Source organism: Eupeodes corollae, chromosome 1 (genome assembly GCF_945859685.1).
Source record: "Eupeodes corollae chromosome 1, idEupCoro1.1, whole genome shotgun sequence".
Classification (NCBI taxonomy): Eukaryota; Metazoa; Arthropoda; class Insecta; order Diptera; family Syrphidae; genus Eupeodes; species Eupeodes corollae.
Window position 1 is genome coordinate 60480703 of NC_079147.1, and position 19460 is coordinate 60500162.

The following is a 19460-nucleotide window of genomic DNA, read 5'->3' on the forward strand; positions in this document are numbered from 1 at the left end:
TTGCTTCTGAAATAACACAACCATTGATGTTCATTGAAATCCCATGTTCTATACGCCATGACCTGTCTACACCTTAGCAGTAAAAGTGTGGTTTGAGAGGAATGATAATCTTACTTGTGAAAATCAAACAATACACAGCCTCAGAGTTATTATTTGTCCATCGACGAAAATTTAAATACTGTTTTCTTTTATTTTACTTTAGAGCCTTCAGGAGTGAAACTTTCTGATAGTTTTTTGTAGGATATATTCAAAGTTTAAAGAATTTTTTGTTGAATGAATTTTATGTGATTTGATTTGTGTTGTTTTGTATAATATTTAAAAGTGCTTCAAAGATCTGATGAATAATACGCAGTTTTCTGTAAAAGATAAAAATATTCCAGAAGAAAAAAACACAACCAGTCGTCTTGAAGTTCGTTATAAAAAGGCACAGTTTTAATTTCAAAATTCAATAATACCAAATAGCTTAAATAATGTTTTTACAAAAATGATACCAAAACAACATCCCCACTAAAAACTTATTTCATTAACAAACCAATTAATACAATAAACTTTTTGATAATAGGAGATGATAAAGGCTTCGTTAAAATATCTGCTGCCATTTCATCGGAGCGGACTGATTTCAGCTGGATCTGTTTTTCTGACACTATGTCTCGGACGAAATGATGTCGGATGTCGATATGTTTCGTGCGAGGACGATAACATTCATTCGATGCCAGATGAATGGCACATTGACTGTCACAAAAGATTTTCATAGATGATTCAACTCCTGTTAGTTCCTTCTGAATTCCTTTCAGCCACATTGCTTCTTGTACAGCGACTCCCATAGAGATGTATTCAGCTTCGGCTGTAGACAGTGCAACGGTCGCCTGTTTGCGTGATCCCCAGGATATTGCTCCTCCTTGAGCCAGAAACACGTATCCACTTACTGATTTCCTTTCATCTAAATCATTCGCGTAGTCAGCATCACAAAATCCAACAACTTCTGAATTTCCATTTCGATTATAAGAAAGTTTCAGGTTCAAAGTTCCCTTCACATACCTCAAAATTCTTTTTGCTGCCAACCAGTGAAGTCGACCTGGATTATTATTGAATTTACTCAAAAAATTTACGGCGAAGCAAATATCTGGACGACTGATTTGGGCCGCAAAAAGCAAACTTCCAATTAACTCTTGATAGGGCACATTCGACATTTCAAGTTTTTCCTTTTCAGATTTGGGACAATTTTCCTTGCTTAACTTTACATTGACATCCATAGGACTTGACACTGGATTACAATTATTCATGTTAAATCGATTCAATAATTTTAAAATATATTGTTGTTGATTTATGTTTAAATTTCCATTCTTTCTATCATAGTCTATGGTCATACCCAAAAACGAACTAACTTCTGGTATCTCTTTCATATGGAATTCTGACTTTAAATAAGACTTTAATTTTTCGGATACTTTAATGTCTTTAGAAAAAATTAACAAGTCATCTACATAAACTGCCAAAAATAAAATCGATTCAGTATTTGATCATTATAATAAATACATACATGGATCATATCTTGATTGCTTTAAATTAAATACTTTTAAAGCCTTGCTCAACTTAAGGTTCCATGTCCTTGAAGACTGTTTGAGTGCGTAAATGGACTTCTTTAACTTTAAAATTTTATTTTTAGGTATATCTAAACCTTCAGGTGGATTAATGTAAACATTTTCAGATAACTCACCTTGTAAAAAAGCGGTGACCGCATCAAGCTGCTCGATGTGAAGACTCATTTTTGTTGCAAGAGACAAAAGATATCTCAATGAGCTGTATCGAATTACCGGTGAATATACTTCGTCAAAATCGATACCTTTCCGCTGTGCACATCCCTTCACCACTAGCCTTGCTTTGTAACGGATCACTTCATCGTTTACTCCTCTTTTGGTCTTGAATACCCACTTTGAATTCAACGGTTTTATTCCATGGTGACGATCGATAACATCCCAAGTGTTATTTGCTTTCAAAGAATCACACTCGTCACTGATTGCGTTTTTCCATTTCAAACCATCTGATCTTGAAACCGCCTCATCGTAAGTAACAGGATCATCAGATGAACAGACTTCTTTTTCGTTGACAAAGGCTACGAAATCTTTCAAAATTTTAGGTTTCCTAACACGACTTGAACGTCGCAAAGATCCATCAGCAACATCCCCACTAGATGATAAATTGGTTGACGGTTCATAACTTGAACAAGTTTCGATATAACTTTCGTCCACATCAGCGCTAGCATCGTCGAACATCTCATCATCCGAATCATCAGCGAACATCACATGAATTTTCAGATGAACAAATCTTTTCACCAACAGCAGGCTCAGTCTCAGCAACAACAACAGGTTCAGTCTCAGCAACAACAACACGTTCATCTCCAACAACAACAGCATCATTCTCAGCAACAAGAATAGGATTTACTCCAGCAACAACAATAGGTTCAGGATTTCTTCCCAAATTCCCCACTAAATTCTGACCGTCAAAACGCTTGCCTTCCATGAATTTAACTTCTCTGGTTATATGCAGTTTTTTATTCACTGGATCATACATTCGGTAGCCTTTCGAGTTTTCAGAGTAACCGACCATTATACATTTAATGGCTTTTGAATCCAATTTTGTTCTCTTTTGCTTTGGAACTAACACCATTCCAACAGAACCAAAAACTCGCAAATGTGAAATGTTCACTTTTGAACCAGTCCACACTTCTTCTGGGCAACGATTATTTAATGATTTGATTGGAGTTCTATTTATCAAATAAGCTGCTGAATACACTGCTTCACCCCAGTAACTTTTGTCTAAACCAGCATCGAAAAGTAGACATCTCGCTTTCTCGACCAGCGATCGATTCATCCTTTCCGACTTTCCATTTTGCTCAGGACAATAAGGTGTTGATGTTTGATGAATTATCCCCGATGATTCAAAGCATTTTTGCATCTGGCTATTTACAAATTCGCCGCCATTGTCTGAGCGAAAAATTTTAATTTTTCTTTGCATTTGATTTTCTTCACTTTTATTCTTCATGGCAAACACAAATACCTTCTTTGAAAAATCATCCAAGAACAAAACATAATACCTGGCACCTCCAATCGACGGCTTCTCCATCGGACCAGCAACATCTGAATGAATTAACTCGAGAAAATCTGTTGTCGAACTTGTAGACGCTTTGAACATTTTCCTACTCTGCTTACCCTCGCAACACACAATGCAACCCTCACCACCAGTACTATCGACCAAGTCCAAAGAGCGCATAACTTCAGCACCCGGATGGCCCATCCGTCTGTGCCATAAATCAGCTTGAGATTCTGTTGCCACCTGAGCAGTATTGTCTTTCTGTATGCAGCGTTGCCGATGTGGCACGATCGTGCCTTTTTGACACGGAAATTTTCTCGTGGCACGGTGACACGAAAAATTTAAATATGGCACGTTTTATTATGTCAATCTTTTTACATAAATTTAAACTCATAGTGTAAACGCAGTGTCAATATTCATTAAAAGAACAGTGTATCAAGAACCATACTTAATTTTTTTAGAAACTTATAATATTCCCATATCAAACTTAATTGGTAAAAAAGGGGGAGTTCAATATTTGCTCAAGCAGTTGAACTTCACATTCGTTTCAAATATGTATTTCAAATGCGTGCTCTACTCTTCCGAAAGAAATACATGAATTAGCCAATGGTGTATATAGTTTTTTAAAAAACAGTCCTGAACGGCAAAGTAAAATGGCATTTTTTCAAGAATATTTCAATATTAAACAAAACAAAATTCCAAAAATGATTTCAATTCTCAGACTTTCATTTATGCTAAATGTTTGTTAAAAAATTGGATGGTTTTGTCTCATTTTTTTCTACTGGCTGCAAAAGAAGAAAATAGTGAAAAGTCAAAAAGACTCCTTGACCTACTGAATGATAACTGAATAAAATCATATTTCAATTTTTTTGGATTACGTTCTACCTTCTACAGACAAACTTATTGTCATTTCAAAGCGAAGCCCCAAAAATAAATTTATTAATTTCTGAAATAACTATTTTTCACCAAATTTTCCTAAATAAACTTTTTTAAAGAAGATTATGTTAATTCTTCAAAAAACAAACATGATATTTGTTATGAAACCGAAAACTGAAAAGCAATAGATGATATTTTTTGGGATTTGAATGCGCAGAAGAGGTTCGAAATTTAGAGACTAACGAAAAATTGAATGTTTTAAAAGATTGTCAAATATTCTATAAAAAACTTTCGCAAGAATTTGAAAAAAAACCTAATTAAATGTTAATGCGTTTAAAAAATAATTCAAACATAAGAAAGTATTTTGCCACACGTTAATATTTTGATATCAGAATTTTCTCATCTATTATAGTGTGAGAAAGATGTTATAAGAAAAATTTTGGGGCTAGCGTTTTTCTTGAAGATTCAAACACGTTTAGGCTTAAGTTGTATAAATTAAAAAATATAATTGATGAAGCAACGTTCATTACTATTTCCAAATTTATGTTTTGCCTCACGGAAGTGCATCATCAAAATGAGTGTTTTTAAGGCTAAATATTATTAAAACAAACATCGAAAACAAATTGTCATACAAAACAATTAATACTATAATGTCATAAAATGAAATTATTAGGCCTAATAATTCTCAAAATTTTAACCTTCAGCTAATTTATTTATTTAAATTATTATAACAAAGCTTTATTACGTATTTATATTTTTATATTATTTATACATATTTTTAATAATAATACCTACTCATGCAGGAATAGAGGAAGTGATTTTTTTTAATAGTAACAGTATTCAATTTATATTTATTTTTAAAGAACAACTTTAGTTTTATTTTTGTATGGCACGAAAATTTCATAAATGGCACGTTTTTCAAAAAACGTGGCACGAAAATTTATTTTTGGCGGCAACGCTGTCTGTATGTTCAATCTATACACCTTATCAATCTCAGTAGCCGTAGCAAAAATATTATTTTTGCTGTCAACAATTGTACAACCCTTTTGATCAAATTTAATTATATTTCCATTGTTAACAATCTGGCTAATAGATATTAAATTGAAACTTATTTCAGGAACATGCAGTACGTCACGCACAAGAACTTCATTGATGCCACCTTCACCATATACACGGATTGAAATGTTGCCTTTACCAGCAACTTGCAGTTTGGATCCATCAGCCAACGTCACAAATTCTTGCGAAGAACAAGGTAAGTAGTTTTCGAACCCAACAGAACTTCTTGCCATGTGCGATGATGCCCCAGAGTCCTCGAACCACAAATGATCAGCTTCCTGCACAGAAAAAGATGCAAATATAGCAAACTTACCGTGCGTGTTTACATTCTTGAGGCATTCTTTCTTGAAATGTCCAAAGCTACCGCAACCAAAACACTTGACTCGGGTTTTGTTCTTGTGTTTGCCTTTGATTGCTGCCATTGCCTGACATTGACGACGAGAATCACTCCCATCAAGCATTCCATTGTAGCATTCAAAGTCCTGCAACAACTTGGACTTAATTGAATCACCTGTGATTTTTATTCCGCTACTCTCGATTGCCATAATCATTGGCTGGAATCTGTCTGGCAAACCATTCAAGAGCAAACTACCTATCCATTCGTCATCGAATTTCATTTTGATGGCGTTAAGCTTGTGGGTCGTCCCAATGATCTTGTTCACATACTCTGTGATTGATGAACATTCATCTAGGCGAGTAGTCGTTAACTCTCTCAAAAGCCCAACGCAAATTTCCAGCTGTCGTAATTTTCACGACCCCTGAGTCTCTCAATCGTCGGAATATTCGCCATGGTTTCACCAAATAAAAAAATCGAAAATACAGCAATTTATTTTTCGTTTTAAACTTTATCTTTACTTAACTTGGCTCATCTGGGCCCATAACCTGATGAATAATACGCAGTTTTCTGTAAAAGATAAAACTATTCCAGAAGAAAAAAACACAACCAGTCGTCTTGAAGTTCGTTATAAAAAGGCACAGTTTTAATTTCAAAATTCAAAACTACCAAATAGCTTAAACAATGTTTTTACAAAAATGATACCAAAACAACAAGATCTCCCAAGGAAATAAGTGCGTAGAAGGAGCCGGCAATCGTTAACCTCACCAGCAAATAAAAAACAAGAAAACTTAAGCTAAAGTTTTTGTAGCACAACGAATCGTCAAGGAAAATAAAATCAAAGGCCTTTACATACCTCCAAAAACAAAATTGGTGACAGCAAACTGAGTGATTTTGAAATTTGTATGTATTCATGAAATTATAATAAAAAGTAGGTAATCGAGCCGAATTAATTGACATATCTTATTGAAATCCATAGTACTAAGTGTAAAAGCCAAATATCCTATTCAAGCGTCATCCGATGTTGCGGTTACAGATTCGGTACAGATTAAACTACAGACCAATCAAGAGGACAATGCAGTAGAAATTGTCATGACAAAATTCAAATTGTAAATTTTTACAACGAACAGGACATATTAAGTGATTAGTTATTTTTAATCAATGATTATTTTAGATCGTATGTTGTCAAAATCAACATTTGATTGCAACCACAGTTTATTCATCGGATTTTGTAATTGAATTCAACACGATAAATCAACAAACCACGAGAAAAGTTGGATAAAGCAAACTTCAATTTCCACGATTAGGTACAAAGATGTATAAATGTAAGCTGCTTAAGGCGGTCACTTCCTTGTTGGGGAATTTCAGGATGATAAAAGTCACTTCAAAAAGGCTATAGAACTGAGTATGATTTGTAATTACTTCATTTAGCCTTTGAAAAAATAATGATAACACAGATTACAGAATCCCATACAACAAAATTTAAATGTATGCAAATTTTAACATCCATATTTTGACATTTTCTCACGTTCTAATGTGCATTTCTTTTAAACAAAAATACAAATTTTAAACAAGGGGAAGGTTTAGACGATATAAGGGACTTGAATACAAGGCAAGTTTCTACTTTCTTACTGTCCAGCTGCCAAATAATTTCCTTCCAATTAAGGCAACTTTATTGGAAAATTAACTGGAAAGTTAGTCAAGAAAAACCTCCCTTGTTATCAAGTAAGTCTACTTATGTCAAAATAACAACTGATGTTTTTTTTTCATTAAACTGAAAGCTGAACTTTATTACTCTAAATTTATATTCTGCACAATTCCATTTAATGTTTTGTATAAGAAGGGTTCCTTGTCAAATTGGAAAAGGAAAAAGTAATATTTATTTAAAATACAAGTCGATATTGAAACTTGTAGCTTGCCTAGATATTTTTATAGACAATTATGTTTTGGTAGTTTTTGTACGATCAACTAAAAGTAGAGGTTAGTGAAGTAAAGTTTCGAGTTAGAACTTTTTGGCCAAAATGTCCATTCAAAAGGAACCAGGGGTGGATTCCTTAAGTTGCTACTCAGCAATTGAACTTTCTTGTAGTCATTTCTCGTTCTGGTGCTCTGATAGAAAATTTGCATTGAAGTATACATTACTGTTCACTATTTTTTATATCAACTTTAATCATCTTTTTACTAAATTTTAAATTTATAGTGGAGTTGAAGTTCACACAATTTATCTTTTTCACAAAAAATTAATCAAAATATATGAAACACCGAAATAGCTGTCATTAACAAACCATAGTAAAAAAGTGATAGTCTATTTGATAATAACCTTACGTGAAGTAAATTCATACATTTTGATGGTCAACAATCATCTTAAGCGATTCCACCCCAGTTGACTTCAAATGAAGTCCCTTACCCTTATGCTGTCTGAGCCTGTCCAATCACTATCGAGTCAAGTTTAAAATTTAAATAAAAGCTGAACTTTATAACTTTTTATTTATTGAGTGAACAATTTTATTCACTTTTATAAAGAGTTCCTTATTTTATTGACAACGTGAACTTTTCCAAGGATTGTTTTTGTTAGTAATTTTATTGCTAGTACTTTCTCTCACATATCCATCTAACTCTGCTGTGGCATATCCGGCATAGTAGTTGATTTTGATTTTTTTTGGGGGAAATGTCTTCCTTCACTGTGAATTAAATTTTTTGGCAAATATGGCTTATTTGGTGCTTTTGTTGATGGATTTACCACCATTGAGTTGATCATATGTGTGAACAATGGCCACCACCATTTCTTACCCATTATTTTGATTCTGTAATTGTTCACAAATTGGTCATGAAGATCGACCCCACTCATATCCTTGTTGTATGCCACTAATGGTTTTGGCTGTGGAATGATTACCCTCTCTTTTACTGCTGCTGAACATCGTTTGACTCTTCCAAGAGGGTCCAGGGTGTCGTAGTTTGTTGCAACTGTAACAACTGCATTATCCTTCCACCGAGCGAACACAATGTTTTTTTTGTCGAATTTGTGATGAAAGTAACCACGATTGGCCTTCTATACCGTCTTCAAGGATTTCAATGGACATTTTTTTGTTCTATTGTCACGAACCGTACCTGTTGCGCGAAATCCTTTTTTGCGTAACGCAGCCATAAGGTCATGGGTGGTAAAATAATTGTCAAAAAAAAAACGATGTAGTCACTTGGCCTTATTACTACTTCTAGTAAATCAAGCGCCATTCGAGATCCATTATTGGAATTAGATTTTTTGCACCGCAATATATGCCAAAGTTACAGCAATATCCATCGCTACTGCACAACATCCACTCCTTATAGCCAAAACGGACAGGCTTTTCATGGATAAACTGCTTTGCGGAATGGTGACCAAAGTATTTGATCATACCCTCATCAATCGTTAGTTTGTCATGGAATTTTTGATAGTTATTGCAAATGATTTTTATCAATGTTCGAAACTTCGCCATTTTATCGCTCTTATCAAGGCATGCATTGTTGGCCAAATGTATAAAACGTTTGATTTGCTTGAAACGCTTGCTGGACATGGCGTTATTTCTTTTATGTTTGCTAAATTTTCCAAATAGTCGAAAGTTTCATCTATTTCATTAGCATAAACCACATGCTTTGATCATTCAGGAGTATTATTTTGAAACTCACCTCTCGCTGAGCTTTCATCCCTTAGCCTTCGTTAATTTGTTTCTTCAAAACGAAGAAGGCGAAAGCGAAAGCAATAATTGAAAAATGGCAAACTCGCTAGCAAAACGATTCGCCGCGAACCTCATAATCAGGCCCCTGGCAAACTCATCGGTGACTTCAACCTCTACTGCTCCTGGTATGTAAACAAGAATATGGGAATAAAGCAAGTCATCCTCACATAAATCTTAATCGTCCGTTTGTATATCAACATCCGGTGGAATAACCACTACATCTACTTCATTACCATCTGGAATATCATCAACAGCCATGGAGAGATTTGCGTAGCGCCTCCCATATTGCAGTTTATTGATGAAAAAGCAATATCTCTGCAAATTCTGTGAGAAAACAAACTAGCACGATTTTGGCCAGTGTACTCAATTGAGAACATCACTTTTGTTGACCACTTCCAGGAGCAAAAAAAAACAATTTTCGTAATGTGAATTATTTTCAATGTTGATCTTTGGTAAAAAAATGTATTTTACAGAACTGGGAAGTCAGAAATTTGTCAAAACTTAAAATTTTGACTAATATTTTACTTTCGCAAGGACACAAAACAGCTTAAAACAAAAAACACACGGCCCAAAAGTTGACCAAATAACTTTAAAATAGCTTTCAACCTCAAAGAAATTATTCATAATGTCAAAAGACATGTCCATGCTTGCTTTGACATTGAGAGAAATTTAAATCAAAGCCTACTATTCGAGACAAATTAAACAAATTTTCAAAAATACTGGGGTGGAATCGGCTAAGGTGATTGTTGATAAATGACAATCAAAACGATTGAATTTGATTTACATAAGGTGATAGTCAAATTGATACCTAAAAAGCTGTAACAAAAAAATGTGATAGTCGTTTTAAAACAAATGTTTATTCTGAATAGAGCTACCAGACGCTTACACAAAGGACTGGAAAATTTTCTTAGTTCACTTTAGTTTCTTTAAAAAACACATTCCTGTGACCTACAAAGCTTACGACATTCGAAAAAAAGCAAGAAAAGTAAGAATTGTATTCAAAATCAGCCAATTTGAAACCTTTATTTAGATATTTTATAAGAATCAATTTAAAGTTTCACCAAGGCAACAACGAATTTTGACAATGTGAATCTGAAATTGTTCAACCGAATTGAGTTGAGTTGAATCACCTTACACAGACGGAATGAAAATGATAGTCAATTTGACTATCAAAAAAATGATAGCCAACTATCACCTTAGCCGATTCCACCCTTGTACTCAATTGAATATACCACTACGTTTAGCTAACAACTCGAATATCTGAAAAGATAATTGCTATCTTTGATTGCATTTGTTTAAATTTCTTTACACATAATTTGTATTATGGTGCCCTTGCCAATCACAAATTATTTAAGTTATCCCAGATTTGGTCTTAAACTAAGAAGTAGAACAAGAGGGAACATGTGGTAATTTTGAGTCTGTGAACGTATTAAATAATTTGCTCGTTTTCGACCTATAACGGTGTTAATGATTTATCATTAACTTCTTTTATTGGCTCTATCTTTGCAAAATATCAAATTTTTTCGATTTTTATGAAACAAAATTCTTTTTCTTACAAGGACAAATATCATAGTAACCCACTTAGTTCAAGTTTGTTTAACCCTAGAAAGATAACCATATTTCATAGACCATAAGTGATACACATGATTTATACGTCGATTCGACGTAGGTTATCTTTCCAGGGTTAACGAAGCTTTTAAATAAACTGAAATAATAGAAAATCCCACACTTAAACTGTATGTTGATTCTTGTCCCAAATGAATTATTCATTGGAATTTTTCTTGGAAAAGAAACTGATACTAAATCTCCCCGATCAACTTAATCGAATGGTCTGCCGAGAATAAGACATCTATCTAGCTCCTTTCTCTTCATTTGGAAAACAAGGGGCAAACCAAATTCATTTTTCCAACGTCATTAAATATAATTAAAAAACAAAGTTTTTTGTTGTTTTTTAAAATAAAAAATATTTTTTATTGAGGCATTTTAGATGTTTTTTATTGCCAACTTAATTTTCTGTTCTTTTTAAAAAATCACTCTTTTGAGAGACATCGATCTAACTGTAAATATCACGTTGAACCTTCTCCCAGGCGGCAATTGGTCCGTGCATTGGCCTGTATTTGACTTGGCAACCATCAGGTGCCAAACGACCTTCATCACGGAGTTCCTCATAACGCTCACGGTCGTATTTGGTGAATCCCCATCTCTTTGAGACGTAAATCTATAAAATAGAAAATAAAAATAATTTTTAAAAATGAGCCACAAATTTTTTAAAAAACAAATTGGATACAAAATTAAGTGTCATATATTTAATTGAGTATGGTCTCGATGTCGGGCGAGCCACCTCACCCATATAAATATACATTCTGCTCTTCCCCGAGCTCAATTTGGCACAAATGTAAAGCTTATATACCAATTTAAAAAAAGCTCAGGGTGAAAAAAATCATTATGAAGGAAAATTATTTAACACCGATAGTCCTCCGCTTATTGTGAAGAGCATTTTTCAAAAACAAAAAAGAATAAAACTCTTGCACTAAAAGATTAAATTTTTAAGAGGCTGTATACGTTGATTTTTAACTTACTGAACACTGATTTCTTTCTATAACACTTTAGGAGATGCTTAATTGTCTTCAATTGTCATACATTTTATTGAGTATGGTCTCGATGTCGGGCGAGCCACCTCACCCAAAAATATATATTTTGCTCTTCCCTAGATCGTAAATTACGATACCAACAATTCCGTTGAAATACCGTGTTTAGAGAACTTAGGGTACAGGTTATTTTTATGTTTTTAACTAGCAATGGTAGTAAAACGTTAAAAGTTATCGAACTATTTTTTCCAAGTTTTAATAAGAAATATATCAATCTAGGCTAGTTTATAGGAAATAACAAAATTAAATCAACTACTGGATACATTAATACTGTTAATTCCTCGATAGTATAGTGATCAGTACCTCGTTCATAACCTCAAATGATATTCAAATTTCTGATAGTATTGTGATTAATAATATCCTATTATTTATTAAATCAATTTGTTTATCATACTTCAAATAACCAAATCTTTCAAAGCAAAACTAATATTAAAACCTTTTGCTTATTTTTACCAAAAATGTTTCTTGAAAATAAAATAAGCATTAGTGTAAAATTACGTAAACCAAAATCACGTATACATTGTGTTTCGATACGGACTCAATTTCTAAAATACATATTGTTGGATATTGAAAAATTACATATTAGTTATAAATCTAAAATTTGATTTCACCGAAATTCTGTGTTTATTTCGATTAAAAATATACGATATAAAATCCATCGCAGCTTTCTTCCTTACAAAACTTTTAAAGTAACAATGAAACTGGGGAAAGTCAGCACTGTCATTGTATTCGTACCTAATAATTTTCTCAAATGGCAAAATTATTTTGTGGCCACAACTTTTTGCTTTCACTTAACTTTAAAAAGTTCTAGGCCAATGATGATTTCGTCTGGCAAAAATAATATAAAAAACCTACTGTTATTCTAACGTAAGGATCCATTTTTCTTGTATGCAAATAGGCTTTTTGAGATTGATTATAAGTTTGTCAAGTTTTATATTCATTACTAAACAACATTTTTAAAAGTCATCTATAATATTATTAAATATGGGTCGCGGATTACATTATATGTAATCACTTTGAACGCGAAGTGATGAAAAAAGTAAAACAAGTTGCACACAGTGTTTAAAACTTTACATTCACGCCTAAATAAGAAACAAGATTAAGAAAAAGATAAACTTCTTCGCGTTTTGATACAATATTGGCAAGAATATGTAAAAGGATCAACTTATAGAAGCAAGTCTTCCTGGTAGATCTTCACGAAAAGTGGTATTTTTTAACCAAGCAAAACATTATACAGACTTTCCTTTGCAAACAAAAACTTACACCGTTCTTATTGGAATAACGTTTTGTGGTCGAATGAAATAAAGATCAATTTGGAAAAATGAATGTGAGAAGGCCAAAAGACAAGAAGTTAAACTCAAAATATACAAGGAAGACAGTGAAGCACGGTGGTGGGAATATAATGATTTGAGTGTACTTTTCAGCATCTGGTGTAGGTCCAATATCTTTGATCAAAGATAAGATGTACAATATGAATGATGTCCACATCTTTAATTCAGTTATGCTTCCATCAACTGAAGAGGAGGTGCCAAACAAAATTGGCTAAACAATACTTTTACAAAACAAAATCAATGTTATGGAAAGGCCATCACAATCCCCAGGCCTAAACCCAATTGGACACCTATGGGGCATCCTAAAGCGAAGGATCGTAAATTGTAAAACTAAAGCAGAAAGACGAGTTTTAATAATTAATAATGAGAGTGCCACTACAAAATACTCAAAGAATTTGAAATACTTTTACCGTTAACTTACTTTCTAGCTAATTTGTTTCGACTATTTTTTCAGGGAGGAAGTAAAATAATAATCTCATCTGTGATCTGTGTAGTTTTTATTACTCTTCACAAATTCCTTTTTTATATGTTAAAAAGAATGAACACGAAGCTTTTTTCCATTATTTTTTTCAATACTGTATGTAGTCTTCTGTACTAGAACTGCCTCTTGCGAGGGATTGAAAAATCATCCAATAGTAATTCTTGTCATGAAAAATGCTTTCTCAAATTAGCCCTTCGGATCCTAAATAAAAACTAGATAAGTTTAGAGTTATAAGTCAATAGGTATAGTTCTCTGCGAACTGTTGCTAGTTTATAAATTTTAACTGACAGAGATAGAACTGCAGTCATTTTATCACATTAATTTTGTAAGAAGTCAAAATCAAATTCTTTGATATTGGTTTCAACCTTAACTTAAAATTCATTTCAATGGAGAATATTCTTTAAACTTTGTTAGCTTTACAAAACATGTTTTAAATTTTAGAAACCTTGATTTTTCTTTGCACAAATTTATCCTCGATAGTATAGTGTTCAGTATCTCCTTACTTTTTTATTTTAAACATGTGCTCTGAATCAAGTTTTCTTAAAGACAACATGAAACCTGTTTGGGTCTTTTAAAGTGAGAAGCAATTCGCCTTAAAAACTTGATTTGCCGAATTCAATTGGTTTACTTTATATTTTATTGGAGTTATTCCAAATATCCCCATAAATCCATAATATGCTTTTAAAAGTCCCAGTCAGTTTGTGATAGGGAGCTTTTAATACAAATTATGTACGCAAAATTGCTAGATTTGAATAACGAATTTTAACGAATTCAGTCCTTGTCCTAGAAACAATGAAGTTATGAAAAATTTGGCTATGCAGAGTCCACATATCACTTTTCCAATAAGTGGTTTTCATTTTTGAAAGCTTGGGCCCTACCATCTAACTCGATTCTATTCGAAACTCATTTCCGGTTCTACTTCCAAATCGTACTACGTATGAATGTAGAATCGTATGTCGGTTATCGAGTTGTTTGACAATTTTAAAACATCAAATTGTTGTACAAGAAAATGTTTAGTACAAAAATGGACACCGTAGGATACGAGCAAATTGACCGGAGAAGAATAAGGAATAATTCCAACATAATGGAGCAGAGTGAGGAAAGGTTTGTACCTATATACACGGTAGAATATTTGAACGCATTCTTAACACTGGAGTACACGTGCCCTATTTTTATACACCAATGCACGCGTGGCCTACTATGGTAGACCATTTAATAATGTTAATAATTTTTTATTTTAAAAACATATAAATGAAATAAATAGTTTTGCGTAATATTCAATTAGCCTTAAACATTTAATAACCATAATTTATGAATTTTTGTAGTACCCGTGGCATGATGGTTAATGCGTTGGACTGTCATGCAAGGGGTCTTGGGTTCAATACCTGCCTGTGCCACCTTAATTTAAAAAAAAAAATTTTCACGGGTACTGCCTCTTGCGAGGAATTGACAAATCCTTCAAGAGTAACTCTTGTCATGAAAAAGTGCTTTCTCAAAAAAAAAACTAGCCGTTCGGATTCGGCCTAAAATTGTAGGTCCCTTCCATTCCTGACAACAGTACTCGCACACAGGAATGGTTGAGAGTTGTAAGTCACTAGGCCCTGGTTCACAACGGACTGTTGCGCCACCCCATTTGATTTGAATTTATGAATTTTAGGTTAGGGTGTAAGTAAAAAAAATTATTTCAAATCTAATACTAATAAAAAACTTCTTCTATAGTAGGCCACGCGTGCACTCCAGTGTTAATGAAAAATACTTAGTTTTGTTAAGAACTATTGTGTTTCTAAAGACGGATTTATGTTCTAACTTCACACCATATCATCCGACATGACTTTGGGCGATTTAAAACAAAAACACATTTGATGTAGTGATTATATTCGATTTTGCCTTGTTTTGAATTCTACTTTCGAGTCACGTAGTTTCTCGTTTATTCGAAAGTTCATAAGAATATAGTTGACGCTACTAAAACTATTCGATTCTCGTTGGTTTGAAAGTAATCAAATAGATACATAACATAGACCAATTTTTCGAATTCGAGCAATTTCATTGTAAAATCGAGTTAAATAGTAGGGCACCTTGTTATTTGGGTGGCTGTCAATTTTGAAGTTGTTACTTTTTAACATTTGACGAGTAAAAACTACGCTTTTAAAAAAAATAGTACAATATGTACATACTTCAAAAAAGAACTGAAATTGATTTAAAATGCTGAAAATTTTACGTTATTTTTGCAATAGAAGTTTTGGCGACTGAGATCTTCTACTTTGACGCCTTTAGATTGTTTTGTTTTTTGTTTTGAAAGCTAAGGTATATTCTCCACAATCGATTCAGACGAAATTAGTAAAGTTATCAATGACAAACAACCGCAAGTGGCTGAACACAATATGTGCTGTCTACAATATCATTACAGACATAAATAATAAGAAAAAACAAGGAATGTGTAAAACGGTCAGTTTTGAACAAATATTTTTATTTGTCGGAAGTCTTTGGTAAAATAGCAATAGTAAAGAAAAGACCCATTTAAATGATAAACCTAAAAAATCAATAGGAACAACAGATTTTTTGAAAACTCAAAACATTGAATTCATAGGTCATTTGCCATTAAGTTTCGAAAAAACATTTTTTAAATGGTAAGCGAATATTAAAACAAGAATTACAGATGCCACGTTTGGTTAAGCTATTATACTTTTTTATGGCCATTCGAAGAATGAATTTCCTCACACGGCCAAATAAATAACGTGGATAATGATTTTATACGCCACAAAAAGATCTAAATGCTTTAAAACTTCATGTTTAAGGGTATTTCAAACGGAATGGCTAAAATGAATCCAAAATGATATTGAAAAAATGTACCTATGTAAATTCTTTGGTAAATACTTTTTAAAAGTTTGACTGTTTGCATTGTTATATCTTTGTTAGATTGAAAACACAAACTTTCGTACCTGAAGTGATGAGTTCAAATGTAGGTATATTTTTCTTTTTTGGGACAAATGCAATTTAATTGTTATTCGGCAAGAATTGCAAGGGGACTAAGTCTATTCCGATCTTTTGAAATGAAAAGTCGAACAATAGATGCCATTGTCGATATTCCTCTGAATTTGTCATTGTTTTCTATTTCCTTATTTTAGGTAAACGAGTTTTCAACGAGAAATAAATCAACGCACAAATAACTACCTTAAAAAATGTTTTTAAAAAGATTATGAATTGTAAAGGGTCTACACAAACTACAAAATTCGTTACTGTTGCTTTTAAAAATTGGTTCTTCATTTAGTTTTTTAGAGGGACACAATTTTAATTTTGTTTGTTGTGTTTATTTTCAACATTTTGAATGATCCAAGCAATTTGAACATCTTTTATAATTAGTATATCAATTTTGAGTTTTATTATAAACCTCAACCTTATGTAAGAGTAATCTTGTGGTTGGATTTAAATTAAGGCCATCAAAACCTGTCCAATTAAATTGCGCCGGGACCAAAACTTTGTCGACCAGTGTAACTCTTGCAATGAGCTTTGGTTAGATTAATTCACTCTCATTTTGAAATTATAGACCTTGATTTCCTTTTTCTCTATCCTCTATCAAAAGCTACGCTTTATTAAGTTTATGTCCACCAAAAAAATTAAAATTTCTCTAAAGTTCCTCAAAAACTAAAATTCTGAATTCTTAAACAGACAAATGTTGACCCTTAAACAAAGATACTTTGTTTATTTTTCACTTCTATCCTAAAAATTCAATGCTCTTTAAAATAAAATGGAGGCTGTCGTATTTTCCTTCATTAATATGATAATTCTACGACTTAAAAAATGAAAGAAAACTTGAAGAACTTACCTTTTGCCTTCCTGGGAACTTGAACTTGGCACGACGCAGAGCCTCAATAACTTGAGCCTTGTAACGATCGCTTGAACGCACAGACATAATTGGCTGTCCGATGTGGACACGAGCAACAGTACCTTGTGGTTTACCAAAAGCACCTCTCATTCCAGTTTGGAGCCTGCAAACAAAGAAAAACCCCAACTTTTAAGTACATTTGACAAAAGTCATAAGATAAAACATTTAATGACTCGACAACTTCAGTAAGAATGTCAAAAAGTATGTAATCATGGTAATGAATCATAACCCAGTGCTCAAAGCAATTTCATCATATAAAACAAAATTATGTATAAATTTCCAATGAATAACAGAAAAACGGAACTCACCTATCAGCTCCGGCACACGACAACATCTTGTTGATGCGGATAACGTGGAATGGATGGAGACGCATACGGATATGGAATTGATCCTTACCGCAGTGCTTGACGAGGTATTTGTTGCAGCAAATACGTCCGGCTTCAAGAGCTTCACTACTAAGCTGTTCATATTCGTCAGAGACCAAATGCACGCAAAGCGGGAAGTCTTCTACGGTAGCCTTCTTCCTTCCCAAATCGAAGATACGGATCTTGGAGTCTGGGACACCACGACAGAACCGGGACTTGGGGTAAGGCTTGTTCTTACAATAACGATAACTGTAGAAAATAAAACACAAAGTTTTAGAAAATATTTCTCTCGTTCTGAAGAAATTAAAAAACTTACCATCTTGCGGGACGACGACCCATCTTTGGATCTGAAATTAATAATCACAAAGAAAATTTTCACTTAATAACTTGTTTCACAAAAAGTTTGAGAATGAGCGTTTTTATTGCAAACATGCTTGTGGCAAAGAATTTATATTAAATGATGGATGTTAGCGGATAAAATTAACTAAACGTACCTTCTGTTCGATGGCCTACAAGAAAAAGAACGGAGTGAAACGATGACAGCCGGAAGCTGTCCCTGTCCAATGCGACATTGCACCATTACTGGCCATAGTGGTGAGAAATGGAAGTATTTTTGGAGTGAGTTCAGAAATTGAGTGTGATAATTAACTTTAAGCCATAATAACATCAACGATCGGATTGTTGTTTGGTAATAAGAATAACTTTATACTTTTTTATTTTTTGTTTGTTTTCTAAAAAGGGAATGATGATTGAAATATGCATAAAACTGAAATAGCATCGGGACTAGATTGTCAAGAAATGTTTGAAAAACTTTTTCATACGTTTCAAGTCAATTTAAAAAAAAAATATAAAACTTGTCACTGTATTGTGATTTGCAAGAGTATAATTGACCATGTGAACTCAGATTAAAGTTTATGGTTTAAATACATGTATCTGCATTAGATTTCAGCAAAAAAGAATTCTGCACACAAATTACAAAATAAATGTTTGTGAGATATTCACTTATGCACTATAGAAAATTTCTATAATGCAGAAGTCATGATTTAAGTGTAGACAAGGTTAGGTTAGGTTATAGTGGCTGTCCAAGATGGAAACTGACACACTTAGGCCAGTTTAATGGCCCATTGTGATAACACATGAATCTTGAGGCTTCCTCTTAAGCTCAATGATTATATCGTTAAAGAAGAATTCTCCTACTTAATTCTTGCGTTTGCGAGCTAGAGCAGGGCATGTGCAGAGAAGATGAAGAACCGTTTCTTCCTCTTCCTCGTCCATACAGCTTCTGCAAATGTCTTTTGGGAATACGCTTAGTCTCGTGGCGTGCTTTCCTATTAGACAGGGTCCGGTATCGAGCACCTTTTATCGAGCTTATATGCGATCTGCTTAGAGAGATCAAGCACTTTGAACGTTTTAAATCCAGTGTTGGTCAGATGTTTTTTGTGGCTTGACACGTGGTGATGTTGTTCCACCTGATGCCTGCCCTCCTCACAGCGTCTTGCATTAGCAGCACTTTACAAGTAGCGATTTGTATGCCAGTACTTGCCACACGTGGTAGGATGGGCTGTACTGTACCGTTTCTGGCGACTTTATCTGCCTTACAGTTACCTGGAATGTATCTATGGCCCGGCACCCAGCAAAGGTAAATATTAAACTGTTTCGCCATCTTCATTAGAGATGATCGGCAGT

The 19460-nt window shown here is 33.4% G+C and overlaps 1 protein-coding gene across 1 annotated transcript; it reads right to left on the reverse strand.

The window, feature by feature from the left end:
- Positions 1 to 11030: 11030 nt before the first annotated feature.
- LOC129940955 (60S ribosomal protein L10) lies at positions 11031 to 18369 on the reverse strand. The gene is made up of 5 exons (XM_056049489.1): positions 18269 to 18369; positions 18091 to 18121; positions 17718 to 18023; positions 17350 to 17512; positions 11031 to 11284 (listed from the first exon to the last, which is right to left on the reverse strand). The coding sequence occupies exons 2-5, from the start codon at positions 18111 to 18113 to the stop codon at positions 11120 to 11122; spliced, it is 657 nt and encodes a 218-aa protein (XP_055905464.1). The 5' UTR covers positions 18114 to 18121; positions 18269 to 18369; the 3' UTR covers positions 11031 to 11119.
- Positions 18370 to 19460: the final 1091 nt, after the last annotated feature.